Source organism: Coccomyxa subellipsoidea (assembly GCF_000258705.1).
Source record: "Coccomyxa subellipsoidea C-169, whole genome shotgun sequence".
Taxonomy (NCBI): domain Eukaryota; kingdom Viridiplantae; phylum Chlorophyta; class Trebouxiophyceae; family Coccomyxaceae; genus Coccomyxa; species Coccomyxa subellipsoidea.
Window position 1 is genome coordinate 737,881 of NW_005178023.1, and position 14,889 is coordinate 752,769.

General features: G+C 55.7%; 2 protein-coding genes across 2 annotated transcripts; both read right to left on the reverse strand.

The window, feature by feature from the left end:
• Positions 1–293: 293 nt before the first annotated feature.
• Positions 294–2,396, reverse strand: COCSUDRAFT_54751 (hypothetical protein). The gene is made up of 5 exons (XM_005643622.1): positions 2,228–2,396; positions 1,845–2,037; positions 1,289–1,497; positions 1,033–1,163; positions 294–909 (listed from the first exon to the last, which is right to left on the reverse strand). The coding sequence occupies exons 1-5, from the start codon at positions 2,363–2,365 to the stop codon at positions 732–734; spliced, it is 849 nt and encodes a 282-aa protein (XP_005643679.1). The 5' UTR covers positions 2,366–2,396; the 3' UTR covers positions 294–731.
• On the reverse strand, positions 2,334–13,297 carry COCSUDRAFT_83592 (hypothetical protein; the record flags this gene model as incomplete). Its single annotated transcript, XM_005643731.1, has 23 exons — positions 2,334–2,474; positions 2,897–3,165; positions 3,474–3,594; positions 4,004–4,245; positions 4,648–4,774; positions 5,129–5,247; positions 5,396–5,441; positions 5,810–5,971; positions 6,899–7,093; positions 7,391–7,543; positions 7,847–8,041; positions 8,278–8,398; positions 8,679–8,863; positions 9,146–9,279; positions 9,592–9,791; positions 10,097–10,211; positions 10,503–10,625; positions 10,910–11,074; positions 11,377–11,549; positions 11,975–12,178; positions 12,446–12,477; positions 12,869–12,946; positions 13,217–13,297. 23 exons carry the CDS (start codon positions 13,295–13,297, stop codon positions 2,334–2,336), a joined length of 3,381 nt encoding a protein of 1,126 aa, XP_005643788.1.
• Between the last annotated feature and the right edge of the window lie 1,592 nt (positions 13,298–14,889).

The window sequence follows — 14,889 nt, forward strand, 5'->3', positions numbered from 1 at the left end:
AAAATCTTTGTTCTGACTCCAGTCTCAGAAGAAGGGCTGACGTCTGGCACACTTGTTGTGGTGGAATCCCCTGTATAGTAGTGGAACGTGGCCTAGCTCTACGACATGTTGCTTTCTGGGATTGTATCAGCTTGCTGTTATCGTCTCTACCATTTCAGATCTGAGCTTTATGTGCAGGTCCTGTCGCTTATGGCACTGCAAAAGAAATTATACCACTGGTTCGTCACTGATCACCGTTCGTGCCTTTAATGCTCTGTGCGCAGACTTTGGCACGCAATTTCTGGTAGCGCAGAAAGGCAACGAATTTTTACAGCAAGAATGACAAGACGCTTCGTTTCTTGGTGGCAACGAGTTGTCACACCTCAGCTTCTATCTGGGCACGTTGCCAGATCTGGCACCGATGGTCAACGGTCCACAGGTCGTGCATTGAAGAGCTGCAAATAACTGATTGACCAATGCCCACTAAGTGCATGCACGGCAACTACACCAACCGGATCCTCCCATACTGAGGATTACAAGACTGGCTTGCAACTGCAAGTTGCGTCCAGAGGTGATCAGCAGGTGCTCGAAAGCATGTCCTATGCCACACACGAGTGACACGTGTATTTCACCTTGCAACTTCTAACCATCAGCATTGGCACTCAAGCGGAGCCTTGCAATTGCATTGACATGGGTTCCCATGATATCCCACAGACCACACACATGCATGCTCGTCCTGACTCGCACGCTGATCAGGCAAACAGCGCGCGCACTTGGGCATACAGCTCGCGGCAGGCCTCATAACAGAGGAAGCCAATGGTGGCTGCGCTGAGCAGCGCAAGTGGAGATGTCGACCCTCTGTCATGCAGCTCCCCCAATTGGTTGACCTCCTGTAAAAGAGCCGCCCCTCCAGCCTCCTCAATGCGCATCCTAGAGGCCATTTTCATAGTCAGTAGCAACCAAAGAATCCAGTACACTGACTGGCAGGGACTGGTACATTCACGATGAGAGGCCTTTTGCATTCAAATTCTGAGCGCATGAGCGTCGGTCTACCTGTTGTGAGGGTGCAATCTGCTGACGCTCCAAAGAGCAGACAGGAAGCGCTGCTGCAGACCCCTGCAGCCGCTGGAAGCTTCTGCAGCTCTGACTAAGAGCTCCACAGCCCCGTCCTCACCAATAGCCACCTTAGGAAGACCCCCCAAGTCTTCAGTACACAACTGTACTATCACAGTTGCATCTGTGTTTGGCAGCGAGAGTCCATGCTGTTTGGATTCCTACACTGCTTGCATGTCAAATGTGCTGCGCGCACCTGATTTTCCAGATTTTCTGTGGCCACTGCCCCGAGGCATGCGGCAGCTTCCCCGGCAGCTTCCAGCCTGCTGCTGCAGGCTGCCAGTGTCCCAGTGATGACAGAAACGCCGCCGGCCAGACGCACAGCATCCCTGCAGTGCCTGCTGTGCTGTGCTAGCCTGGTCAGCGTGGAGAGTGCAGCTACAATGACCGCATCCTCCTCTTCACCTGTGAGCGCAACATATGAGGCCTGCAGCCAGTGCCATGCAGTCACCCAGGACCGCAAACCAGTGCTTCACTACTCTGGCCAGCATAGTGGGCAGGGGACTAATACCCAGACAGTTTGAGGGCCAACCGCGCGTACACCCTTGCAGGAAATTCTTTTGGCTCTTTACCGATCTTACCGTATTCACAGAGATCATCCTTCAAATAAATTTGCATCAGCAGAATCCGGAATCTGAAATCCACAATGTCTGCAATCTTTTGTAGGCCATGCTGGCGCACATCATACAACAAGTGCTACCTCGCTGTCTGGCCAGCTAATGGCATCATTGGAGAGCAATGGCATTATCTACCTTGTAGCCCACGCCTGAGGGTGTCCACAAGGGCTTGGACGCCGCTGCAGCGCTCAATGCCCACCACATTGCGGCTGTTGTCCTGTGCCAGTGCAGCCAGGAGGTGGGTTGCTGCGTCTGTAGGGACTGGGCATGGGTCTGCCAGCAGCAGATCCACAGCCGCCTCTATGCCATGCATACTCCTGACCTCGTCCTGCCGGGGCAAAGAGAATTAAGTGACACTTACTCGCTTATAGTCAACCTGCATGGACCTCAACTTCAAGGGCAGACAAGAGGATTGCAGCAAAGATCGGGTCCCAACTTGTGTCAGGAGTGCTTTGCTTGAGGGCCAGTGCCAGAACAGTCAGAACACAGGGAGCTTGGCAGACACAGTTGGTACCAACCTGCGCTGTAACCAGAAGAGAGCCTGGGCCACACCGTACAGTGGTCCAGACATCGGTAAGCAGAACAGTACATCGATTGCCCAACCAGCGCACGTGAGACCGGTTCTCAGAGCCAGTGAAGAAGTTTCTCGTAGTCATACGCCAGAACGAGCAGAGCACGCGCGGCAGCGGCGGCCGCGGCGCTCCCCGGCCCGTAGCCGACGAGCTTAGTCAGCGCAGGCACTGCGCCCACCTTTTTGAAGCTGGCCTGCGGGGCACCAGCGCCAAGCCTGTCTGGCACAATTGCTGCTGAACAGAAGCAGTGCAGTACGGTGTCTGTACAGAAGGTTCCTGTGGCGCTCATGCCAGCCTCAAGCTCTGCGTCCCTTGTCGCGGTTTTCGGAATAGGTAACAGAATTACCGGTACAAGCATCGCAGCATTCCTTGCGGAGCGTGTCAAGCAATCTGCATCGTGATGGCGCTGTGGGCAGCTGTGAATCCCACATGACATCGTGAGCTCTTTGCTTAACATTTGAACTGCAGCAGCACTGTTTCACTATAGGGCAATCAAGGTTCTTTCAGTGCTCGCTGTACAACCGATGTGTTTTGTGACCCTCTCCCCTTCCTCTTCTCAGGATACAATTGAGAGTGTATGCAGAGTAATTTTTGGGTAAGAGAGTCCCCACGCACCTGGGAGGGCCGGTGGTGCTGAGCAGTGTATTGGATAGTGAGCGCGGCCCACTCGGGCGTCTTGCGCTCGGCTGGGGCGCCCAGCAGCGCCACTAACGGCGGCACGCCACCGGCCGCGGCGATGGCCGCCGCGTTGCCGGGCGAGTCATGTGCGAGATTGGCGAGCGCGCCGGCCGCCGGCTCCGCCGCTCGGTCATCGGCCGGCCGCCGCGCGATCAGCGCCACTAGCGCAGCTATGCCACCGCTCGCCGCGACTGCCGCCTTCACGCCTGCCATTAACACACCACAACAATTTCTCCCCAGGTCACCAAATGCCTTTGCTGCCTGCACAGACCAAAGGCAGCGCTGCTACCTCGACACAAAGAGGTGCCGTTGCCGTGAGGTGCAGCAACCTTTCATTTGGGCACTGCTCGTCAAGAGGAGGACGGTGTCTGAGTATATCCAAAACGGATATTAGAGAAGACATCAGAAGCCACTGCAGCATTTTGTGTGTGCTGTGAATTGTCTACATCAGGGGGTACTGCATCAGTAATTCCTGTTCAAGTTATGGGGTGATAAGCCGCCCGTAAGGCCGCACCTGGGTGATTGTGCGACAGCACGAGCAGAGCAGATGCAGCATACTCCGCCACGGGCTTGTCGCCTGATCGGACCAGGCAGGCCACCAGCTCTTGCACTGCACCCTCCGCCAGCAGCTCATCCTGCCACATGCATATACTGAGGCTCTCCAAACCTTGTCTTTAAGATGTCAAAGTGACAAAGTGCCCCTCACACAAAGCCAGGCATGTCTTGGCATCGCGAATTAAATTTCTTGTAAAGGTCGCCTAACTTGGAGGTCAAGCCAGTGCCTTTGGGTCCAGCTAAAAATTTCACAAACAAATTCCCCAAGTCCCACCTCACACCCCACACCACATATGGAAATATGCCCTTCCTTCTCTCAAGACATGCACCACACCGCCCCATCCCTCCATTTCTTTAGTATTTACGCACAAACTTATAGCGGGGACTATGACCGCAGCAGCTCGCACATCAGGAGCGCAAGCACAGGATCCTACAGGGAGTGAGGGCAAGTGGTCGACCCAAATTCAACAGCCTCCTGTGGAAATGCACCTGGTTGGCGACGTTGGAGCGGGCTAATGCATGAACAGCGCGCACGGCGGCCAGGATGGCGTTCTCGCGGCGGGCCTGCCGCTCCTTGCCGCGCTGCGCCGTGGTGCCGACCGAGCGCAGCTGCGCCGTTAATAAGTGCAGGGCCCCGGCCGCGCGCGCCGCATCCTGGTTCGCCACGTCATCGAATGCCAGCGTGCGCAGCGCGTGCGCCGCCAGCTCCGTCATGCGCAGCGTTCCCTTGCCTGCAGCCATGCAAACATATGTCGCTTCCTCGCCTTTTTCAAGCTCCACAATGTATACGGTGCAATAAAATGCATCCAACACAAGGGGTACATCATCACAATTTTCAAGACTGTACACGTTTGAATCGTGGCAGGGGTGGTCCCTTGCCTGCAGGGTCTAGCTTATTTGCATCATTTGACAACTTTCTTTCATAATTCTGCCTTTTAAAAAGGGCATCCTCGTCATGCTGCGCTGATTGATATGATGATTGATGAGGTCCTCATATTTCCCCTTGACCTCTTGGCAGTGTTATTTTGCCTCTGCTGCTTGAGCTCGGCATTCATGACGTGCTGAAGGTAGGAGGCACTTTCGGCACTCAAACTCTTCCTTTGGGGAGTGCTGCTGAATCATGGTGGGCTCACCATTCTGTGCGCTCTGGAGGCAGGTAACGAGCAGCTCTATGGCCCCAGCCTCCCCTGCCGAGCGGCGTACCTCCGGGCAGCCGTCCGCCAAATTGGCCAGGCTGCTCAATGCGCCCTCCACCGCAGCCTGCTCCCATGCACAACACATCCCTCAACCTTGAATTCTAAATTTCTGAACTCTAATGCAAATAACGCCGGAGGATTCTGAAAACAGGTCATCGGGTATCCAGGGGCTCATGATGCCTCAAGAGAAACTCTTTCACAGAGTGCCAACTGAGAGAACAGTTGGCATGAAAGAAAGCCTGCCCAGAGCGATTGCACCGATGGGGACTCTGCACTATACCTAAGGGCAGGGCCTACTGAAAGCTGCCACGTAGACATGCAAGTGCCAATGCAGATGACAAACAAATCATCTAGCTCGGTCTCTGAGAGCAAATGCACAATTGACCTTTGCACTGAGGTGAGGGAATAGTCAGCGCACCTGTGCGCCGCTCCCCTCGACAAGAAGCAGCAATGGCTCAAGTGCTCCGGCGGCAAAGGCTGCATCGCGAGTTTCTGTGTTGGACTGCGTTGCTGCGAACAGCGCCCAGGCCGCCGCCGCTGTGATGGGCATGTGCGGCCCAGACCCCAGCAGCCCGATCACCTAGCAGCAGAACCTCATGTTCTTACACTATCAAGCACATCAAAGGCGCCTGCAACAATAGATGTTGTCTATTCTCAGAAGTTCTGCTGTGAAGTCTGAGAGAACCGAAGGTGCCTAAAGTCGTGCGATGGCTGACAGGGATGCCGGCAGCCTGCGTGAGGTTGTTTAACATGGGTGCTGAGCCAACAGTAACTAAAACATAGGCGTCAGCAAGCCTGACAGCCTTCGTACGACTACGGGCTCCCTTGAAGGATTACAGGTGTGCATCTTCACCATGAGGTCCCCTTAAATACAAGGTGGGATAGAGCACCTTGATTTTTCTGCGGCAACATGCGAAAACAAATGCCTCACAGGGGGCCGGCGTCTTGCTGGATAGGATCGTTTGCCGTGCGTTGTAATTGTGCTTGCTGCGCTTGCGCAGCACGAGCAGCACATGCATGATGTCAAGGAACACACTGGGTCATTTGGCCAAATTTTCAGGCCCTGTGTCTGGCTAAAAAATAAATAGGAAGGGCACACCTTTTCCAGGCCTCCGTGGTGCATGAGCGCGTGCTGGCCGCCTGGGTTGCGCACGCACAGCTCCATCAGCGCCCACACCGCTGCAGCCGTCCCCGCGCTGACTGGACCCCCCTCCAGCAGCCTCACCAGCGCCTCCACACCCCCCTCCGATATAATCGCCCCCTGCGCAGCCCCCACGCAAAGCTTTCAAAGATATTGTTAGTGATTTCAAAGTATTCATGTTGCGCACCTTTTTGGATGCATTGGTGAGGGCAGGATTCCTATTGCATGCATGGTACCCCGGTGTCATAACAGAGTGTCGCAAGCTGCCTGCCCAATTTACCGCTTCACTCTTTGCCGTGACGAGTGCGACAAGTGAAGCGGTATAAACGTCGCGGAAAAGAGAGAAACATTGCATTGGGAAGGCAGCTGAGTCACAGGCAGCTGCCAGGAATTGCGCTGGGCCTGAGCTGGGGAACATGGCGGCTCTGCAGCACCAGCGTCCACCTTCGCTGCATGAAATCGGGATTCCGCCTTTTACTGACAGTGTGTGCATGCAGATGCTTCCATGCACTGCTTCAGAGGAGGGCTTGGAAAGGGGATATCCCACCTGGGCCTCTGGATGGCGGCAGGCCAAAGCCTGGAGCGCCCTGGCTGCATGCGGCGTGAGCGGGTGATTGGGGCCTGCCTTCAGCAACGCTATCAGTGCCGCCGCACCGCCCTCTCTGATCACCTGCCAAGAGGATCCCACATCTCAGCGCTGGCTGGCTAAAAGGCGACAGACTCAGGAGCTGCTATGTAAATTACATCCTCCTGGCCCTGCTGTGGCTTCAGATGATATAGCTCGTGCTCTCCTGCCATGGCACCATGCATGCCACGCGCTGCCGGTATGTGCCACTGTGTGGATGTGACAGGGAGTGGTGCAACTAATGCTTGTTGTTCTCAAGCGTGCTAATCATTGTGCAGGTGTCATATTCTTTGTCCAAGATGCACCATTGCTGTCTTTCACCGGATTTATACACTGACACATTTCCACACGCTTTCATTTCACTGAGAGGAAGTAGGGCCCTCAAATCTGTACAGAAGAATCTTGAGGCGGGCAAAGCGCACCTGGGTCTGATTTTGTGGGCAGGTGTGCACAAGTTCGGCGATGGCGCTGGTGGCGCGCTCGGTGATGTCCTTCCAGGGGCCGGCCCCCAGCAGGCGCACCAGGACAGGAACGCCCCCGGCCGCGCGCACCGCCTCCCGATTCGCCGTGCAGCTGGCCATCAGGTTTGCCAGCGCCTCCACCGCCACGTCAGCCGCCTGCGGAGGGTCCAGTCAGCGTCCGGTCAGCATACCTGACTGGACTGCTGCACCACTGATGTGTATCTATGCATGCGAGAACAAAACAGGGGAGATGGGCTCGGCAAGCAGTAATAAAGGTGCCATCATGCATTTATCAAACTGCGCTCATTCCCTTCGATCCCTGCTTCATTTCAACTCCTCACAGTGAGCTGAAGCATCGAGAGACCTTGGAAGCCCACTTAGAATTGTGAATGAGGTGTTTAGGACTTAGGGACACATGGATTATAGTGCATGGGACCAAAACAGGCAGCTTACCTGCGTTTCGGGCGCCGCTTCGACGAGGTTGATAAGAACAGGAATGCCTCCGGCTTCGCGGATGGCGTCCTTGTTGGCGGCGCTCTCCGCTGCCAGGTTCTGCAGCGTCCCTAGCGCCGTCACCGCTGATGCCTTGTCCGGGCTGCCCTCAACCTGCACGCGCAGCCGCACCACTGCTTTGGCAGCTTAGATTGACCTGTGCTCCTTTCATCGGCTATATACATGTGCAGTCATGCTGGTGGATGGGTTCCGGACAAAAGCTGCAGATGGACAGGTCAAAATCGCTTCAATAAGGGCTTCAAGCTGCCAGATGCCACACTCGGCCAAGTCTTGCTACCCCATGACACGATACCTGGCTGCCAACTTCAAGTCGTATTTGCTCAATGCCCACGAACGGGATGGTTGTAGTTACTGCGAGGGACTTAAGGCTCAAAAGGCATGTACAAGGGTGCACACCAGGTTGAGCAGGGTGGGAATGGCGCCGGCTGCCCTGAGGGCAGCGTGGCCGGCCGCCTGGGCAGGGGCCCCCTCCTGCTGCTGCGAGGGGGTCACGATGTGCAGCATTGCCTCCGAGGCGCCCTCAGCCACCAGCTCATTCTTGGACTGTAGCAGACGCACAAAGGTGGGCACCGCTCCCGCAGCTGCAATGGCCTGCGCAGCAAAGGAGGGAAATATGTGCATCAGATGGCAGAAAAATCAGCGGTGCTAATTACTTTAATGCCGATGCATCCAAAGTGGCCTCTTCACCCAGAATGCCTGGGATGTTGCCCGGCCAACAGCGAGCAAGAGCTAGCTCAATAAAAGCAATCTCTTAAAAAAGAAAATTAATGCAGGGTGATGAGATGCAATTTCAGGGTGCATCTGCAGCGGAAAAGGGCAGTTCGCACCTTTTTGTTTTCGGGGCAGTCCCCAGCAAGCTGCAGGAGCGCCCACACGGCTGCGGCGGTGAGGCCGCTCTCATCGCCCGAGGACAGCATGCGCACCAGCCGCGGCAGCGCGCCAGCATCCCTGCACATGATTACACAGGATGCTTGATCAATTGACAACGAGCAATGCACTGTGGCCTTTATTCTGGGCAGCGCTGGAGGCCACCCAGTTGTCTTACAGCAAGTACAAGTGCGCTGCCATCAACCCAAGACCCTCCATCCTCATAGTTTGGCAACGGAAAAGGCCAGAAACCCGCCAATCTTGACACCCGTTTGGAGCATAACAGCTGCTTCCATGAAAATCCCTTCACCACTAATATAATCTCTTCTTTGTTTTCTCTCTGGTAAATATAGTGCCGCACCGGAAGGCGGCGCGGTTGGCGGGGCAGTCGGCGGCGAGCGCTGAGACGGCCCAGGCGGCGCGCGCGCTTTGGGGATCCGCGCTGTCCAGCACGCTTACTAAGACTGGCAGCGCTCCGGCCTCGCGCATCGCGTCGCGCGCCTCCGGGGAGCCCTGCGCCAGGTGCTGCATGCACCACGCCACCACCTGCCGGCACATGCGCGCTCATGTCAGCACACTTGCTGTCACAAGGGAGGGAACGACCTGGAGTGACAGATGAATAAAATCCATCCTTATCTGCTTATGTTGTTCAGGCGTGTTTGAGTAGATGCCATCAGGTCTCATCAACAAGGGAAGGCCCTGCTTGTTGTTTATCAAGCGCATGGGTCACTTAGTGGCGTCATGGCAGAGATGACTGAACAAGTTGCTTGCATGGGGGCTCGCCGACATTCATAGCCATGCAGGCGCACGGTGTGAAAGGGAGCGGACCTCAACGATGAAGCTGTGGGATGCGAGCCCCTCCCGCAGCAGCCGGGGAAAAGCGTCCAGTGCGGCAGTGCATGTGATCGCCGACTGGTTCTCTGGGTTGCTCTCCGCAAGGTTGCACAGCGCCCCAGCCGCACCTGCGCCGCTCATTGCTTCCTGAAGTGAGAGTCTATGCATTGCTCACGTGACCAGCACACACATCATTTCACTTGAAACATAGAGAATCCTCAAGAACATGCATCCTGTCCCGAGAGCATGGCACAGAGCCGAAGACTCGTGCATGTCTCGCGACATGCTGCCGAGGCCCCTCAAAGCCAAAATTCCAGCAAAGTCTTGCCGCCTTCATGGCTTCCTTGCACTTTAGGCCCCATACTGTCAAGGAAATCAAGTGGTGCTCCACAACCTCATTGTAAAACTCTCCCCAGTGAGAAGCATTGCAAGCTGCTCACCAATTGTGATCATGGAATCTGCAGGGCCGTCCAGCAGCCAGACAAGGGGCGCGATGCCGTGCAACTCGCGTACTGCGTCCTGATTGGCCGGGCAGCCCGCTGCCAGCTCAGCGACTGCCCAGACTGCCCGCTCCGCTGCCACGGGCAACACCGCTCCCTCCGTCAGTGACCCTGTCTCCGGCATGGCCAGTTCTAACAGCCTGCATATGGAACTTGTCAAGCCAACATGTGTTGTTCGCAGCATATGACGCACAACTGGCTATGGAAATACTGTCCCTCAGATTAATTGGGAGGTCATTTGTGATCACAATGTCGAGATGCAGCATAGATATGTTGAAACCGTAAGAATGTGTTTGATAGGCAGGTGCTTTTTACCCATGCCAGTATGTGTCAAGATCACCAATGGGGAAAAGGGGGTTGGCAGAACGATTAATGGCAAGTGTTCCATATAGATGGAAGAGTGGTCTCGTTCTCTGTGGCAGCACGAGCGATGGGACCTGCCCACCTGATGAGCTCGGGCAGGGCGCCCACATTGTGGGCAGCCGCCTGTGCCTGCGCGTTCCCTGCCACCAGGCTGGTCAGTGCAGCCGCAGCCGCAGCCGTCACCGTGCTGCTGGCACCTGCCCACATGCAAACAACCGAGGACACTTAAATGGACGTAAAGTTTCCCGCCCTGGCGCAGCTTCATATTCTTGCTATAACCTGTCTTCCGCAAGTCAACTTGCTGAAGCCCTCACAGCTCATAGATGCAGTGTTGACTTCTGGAGAATGAGCAGCGATTTTTCCTGAAGGAGGGAAAGGTCGGACCTCTTTGACAGCATATCTGGTATCCTACTGAAATCATAGCAAGTTTGGGCCACCAAAAGACAGGACAACAGATGTGGTGAAAGGGTAAGTCTGCAGACATGCACCTTTGTCCAGCAGGCGAACCAGGTCGGGCAGGGCACTCAGGCCCTGCTTCTGGGCGCTGCTGTCCCCCTGGACAGCCGTGCTGAACAGCCACAGCGCAGCCTCCATCACACCCTCATCCACCCCTGATGATGGCCACAGATCTTTCAGGCTTTGCATTCACACCAGCACCCAACAATTTTCGTCATTTAGAGCACAAGAGCCCCATACATAGAGAGACATCCCTGGCTTTCCTATCAGGTTGTGCAGGTCAAGCTGGCACCTCAGGGTCGAGTCGAACCCTACTGTGTTGCATTGTTTCCTGGCATCACAAAGAGTGCAGGTGTACTTGTAAGTTCAAATGCACGATAATGCTTCTTTGGCTTCTGAGATTGCCACCATGCATTGAGGTAAGGGCGCAGGGCGGTACCTGGCCCCAGGCGCTGGGTGAGGTTTGGCAGGAGGGAAGAATCGCGCAGGACCGCCAGACGGGCGCTGGCGTGGCCAGCCAGGGTGGTCAAGGCCTGCATGGCGGCACACGCCAGCACAGGCTCACTCTCCGCGCCCATCACAGCCGTCAGCGCCTCCACACCCCCTGCAGCAAAGGCATTGTACAAGTCACATCAGCGCAAAGCAATCCGCAGTCCACACCGTCAAAGTGAACAGCTCGGTGCGGTCGACTCTGCAAGGCAGCTGTTGGAGCTTGTGCCAGCACCAGCAAAGACATGCAGTTTACAAAAGAAGTGATCACAGAAGGGAAGGTTCCCGCCTTGGGATCTCAGCAGCAGTTCGAGCCGCCTGTAGAGCCTTCGAAAAAAGACCACACACTAAGAGATCCACGCCCCTGGCACAACAATGGGTGCTGTCACATGTTAAGATGTACTCCTGCAGGCACACCTAATTTCAGGATGGCCTGGGCGTTGGCCTCGTTGTCGGTGGCGAGGTGCGCGAGTGCTGTGGCTGCCTTGCTGCGCAGGCGCTCGCCCCTGTCGGAGTACATGGGGTCCAGGAAACGCACCAGGCGCATCAGCCCCTCCCCAGCCACCTCCCTCACCTTGTCCTTGCAGTCCCTGCCGCACGCATTCACAGGCACTGTTGACTAATTTTGCATGATTGAGTCTTGCATGCAAGACTCTATGTGGTACTGACACCATATTTTGTGTTGTGCGTCTACCTGCTGAAGTGCTACAGGGATGTGAGTCATCTAAATCCAGAGTCCAGAGATGTTGCTAATTGTCAGTGCTCTGTTGAGAACCCTGTGGACCAAATTTTGCTGCTAGCAACATGGGCAGAAGGGCGTCGCAAGTGCACGTACACAGACTGCAGAAATTATACAGGAAGTATATCATGCTTGATCAGTCATCCTTCACTTATTGTGCTTGGATAATGAACCTTGTGCAACGCTTGAAATCACTGTCCCATCCATTTTCTTTGGGAGGGCAGAGGGAACGCGCACCGCCGGAGCGCGAGGCGGCAGAGCATGTTGAGGCCGGACTCGCGAATCTCGGGGTCGATTCCGCGCAAATTCAAAACTAAAGCAGCGATCGTGCGCGTCAGCGCCGCGTCCTCGTCATCGCTGAGCTGGCCGTCGGCTTTCAGCACCTCGCCGTTCTCGGCAGCCGCCGGCACAGCGCGCAGCTCCACCTCAAACTGGGGGCCCTTTGGGTTTAAGCCGCTCTGATCCGCGCCGCGGTGCCCCCTGCGACCATTTGCAACCCTCAGCCCTAAAAAATATTTTTTTACCATGTCTGATACGCGCCGCAGAGACCCAGCCCGCCGGTTGCGCAAACTCCAGACGACTGCAGGATAGATTGAAGGACATGTGACACCTGCTGAGCGCAGCTCAGAGAGCGGTGTTTCAGGGGTTGGAAGCAAGCATGGGACCACCATAAAACGCCTGATTAGAATGTGACATCTCTCTTTGAGCGGAAATTATGGTGGTCTCATGCCCGCTACAACCCCTCACGCACCGCGCTCTAAGGCGTTAATTGCCTCGTCCTGCATGAGCATGTGTCAGGGAGTGCTGTGGAAGGTAAGTACCCATTGCTGCTGTGGCCGTTGGCAGAGGCCTCTGCAAGGTAGTGCCCCACTCCCCCACTCTTGTTCCTGTGCAGGGTGCTCGTTGCTCCAGCCCTGCACAGCCCAACCCAAGGCCCCTTCAAATCTGGTAGCCATGCTTTCAACAACAAATACGTGTGCCATGCCAGCCTGTGGGTCCCTGGACCAGGGATGATGCCACTGTTATAGGACTGCAAAACGACAGATTAGAGCAAATCTCGTGCCCGTACAAGGCTTGAAAAGTTCTTGCGCAGGGCGCTCTAGATCCCTGAGAATGACCATGTGAAGTGTCACATCGCGTAGAGGAGAGGAGGAGGACAAAATGACGCACCTGTGGGGCTGCTGCTCTGCAGAGGAGCCAGCCAGAGAGCGCGGCGACTTCGGCACACACCTCGGAGTGGCTGGGGCCCTGGGGGACAGCAGCGGCGGCGTTGGGATCAGAGCATCCTCGCCCTCATCCCAATCCCCAGCGCGGCTCCTGCCCTCGTTTTGTGGCCCTGGGGGGCCCACCATGCTGTGCCCCTGCAATAGGCAATCAACATTCACTCGCCCACCTGCTCAGAGCGCACCAAGGCGGTAGATGTGCAAAGGAAAGCCGCTTTCGGGTAAGGTTGTCATGGCGCGCAGTGTAGACAAGATTTGATGAGAATGGCATGAGTCCTGATTTACAGCCTGGCACCCAGCTTGCCTGAGCTGCTGGAGATGGGATGGCGGCATCTGTGTCCTGAGGAGGATGACTGATGTCCAGGTGGCTGACCATATTTTTCAGTACGTAGAATAGCTCCTGACGGTTGTTGCCGCTACTTTGTGCGGATTCCCTACCCAGGGGCGTGTTCAGTTGCGTTGTCTTCTTTTATACACTTGTCGTTGAGATCCCACAAGTGTAATAAGAAATGGCACCTTTCCTGCGTGAAAAGATCCACTTTTGGAGCACATGCAAGTTTCTTTCGCATTCTACATACACGATGTAAACGTGCCCTGTAGGTGTCAGTGGCCCCCTTCACATGGCTTGCTAGTACCAAACCTCTTCCCTGCATGATATCTCTCGAAATTCAATGCTGAAAGTATCCATGGAAATCATGAATACTTTTAAGCCCATTTGCAACCTTTTAATGCACATGCTTGAATGACAATACAACAGGTCTCTTACCAGGCCAACCAACGAGGAAAATCCAACGTACCGTACGAAGGTGCTCTTGCACGTCCAAATTATATAGCGAGGCTTGTAACGCAGCCACTGTCGTGAACGTCTTCTCGAAGCGCTACATGGCTCGTGCACAAGGAATTTGCAAAGACGGATGATTCTCCTAAGGACGGACTGTCACTTACGCGAAGGCCCCCCTCTAGTGAGATTATAATTCAGCAATGTAGGCAATGGAAAGCTTCTATGATTTGGTATAGATAGTAATATTCTGTGGCTTCGCTGCCGTCCATTTGATCGGGGCGTCGTGCAGAGTCTGGTCAATCCAAATAGCGCCCCATGCATGTTCCTCATCACCTCCTCCAGCCCGAACCTTGGACTGAAGTGCTTCCTTGGGTGCACTTCATGTATGCACTTCAATATAGGAATGCGTATGCTGCTGTTTTGCGCAATGTTGCCAGTGCAAGTCTTGACGCCTGCACAGGCCATGCTGTGGCTGGGGAACTTGATGCAGCCTTTCAGACCCTGGAGGCGGGGATCCGGGAGGCCGCAGCCGCGAACAGCATGCCGGCCCGCACCGGGCGCCATCAGCGCAAGGCGCGTGCCGACGCGCCCTTCTTCGATTCGGAGTGCCGCCAGCTTAAACGGGACGTCCGCGCCCGCGCGCGGTGCGGGGGCGATCCAGCCGAAGTGCGCGCGCTGGAGCGTGCCTACCACAACACCGTCCGCCACAAACGGCGCGCTCACCGGCTCGCGCAACTGCGCCGCCTGCTTGATGATTTGCACAGTGACCCCCGAGCCTTCTGGAAGCGGCTCAAGTCTCAGCAGTCTGATATACCTGAGCAGCTCAAGCCAGTGCAATTGTGGGCTGGCTATCTCAAGCGGGTTGCAAACTTGCAGTTGCCACTCATTGCTGAGCTGCCCCACTTGTCTTTCCCTGTCCAGCCCAGTGCTCCTGTTGCCCATGTTGATGCTCTCAATGCACCCATCTCTCTTGGGGAGGTGCTTGCTGGGCTCAAAAGTTTACACAATGGTCGTGCCACCGGAGTGCAAGGTTTACCAGCTGAGCTGTTTCGGTATGCAAAAGATGAGCGGGCGCCAGGCATGCCTCCTCCGGAAAATGTCCTGGCGCATGCTTTGGTGGCTGTGCTGAACTCTGCATTTGTGGCTGGGCAAGTGCCACCCTCTGTGAATGGTAGCCTGATCACCCC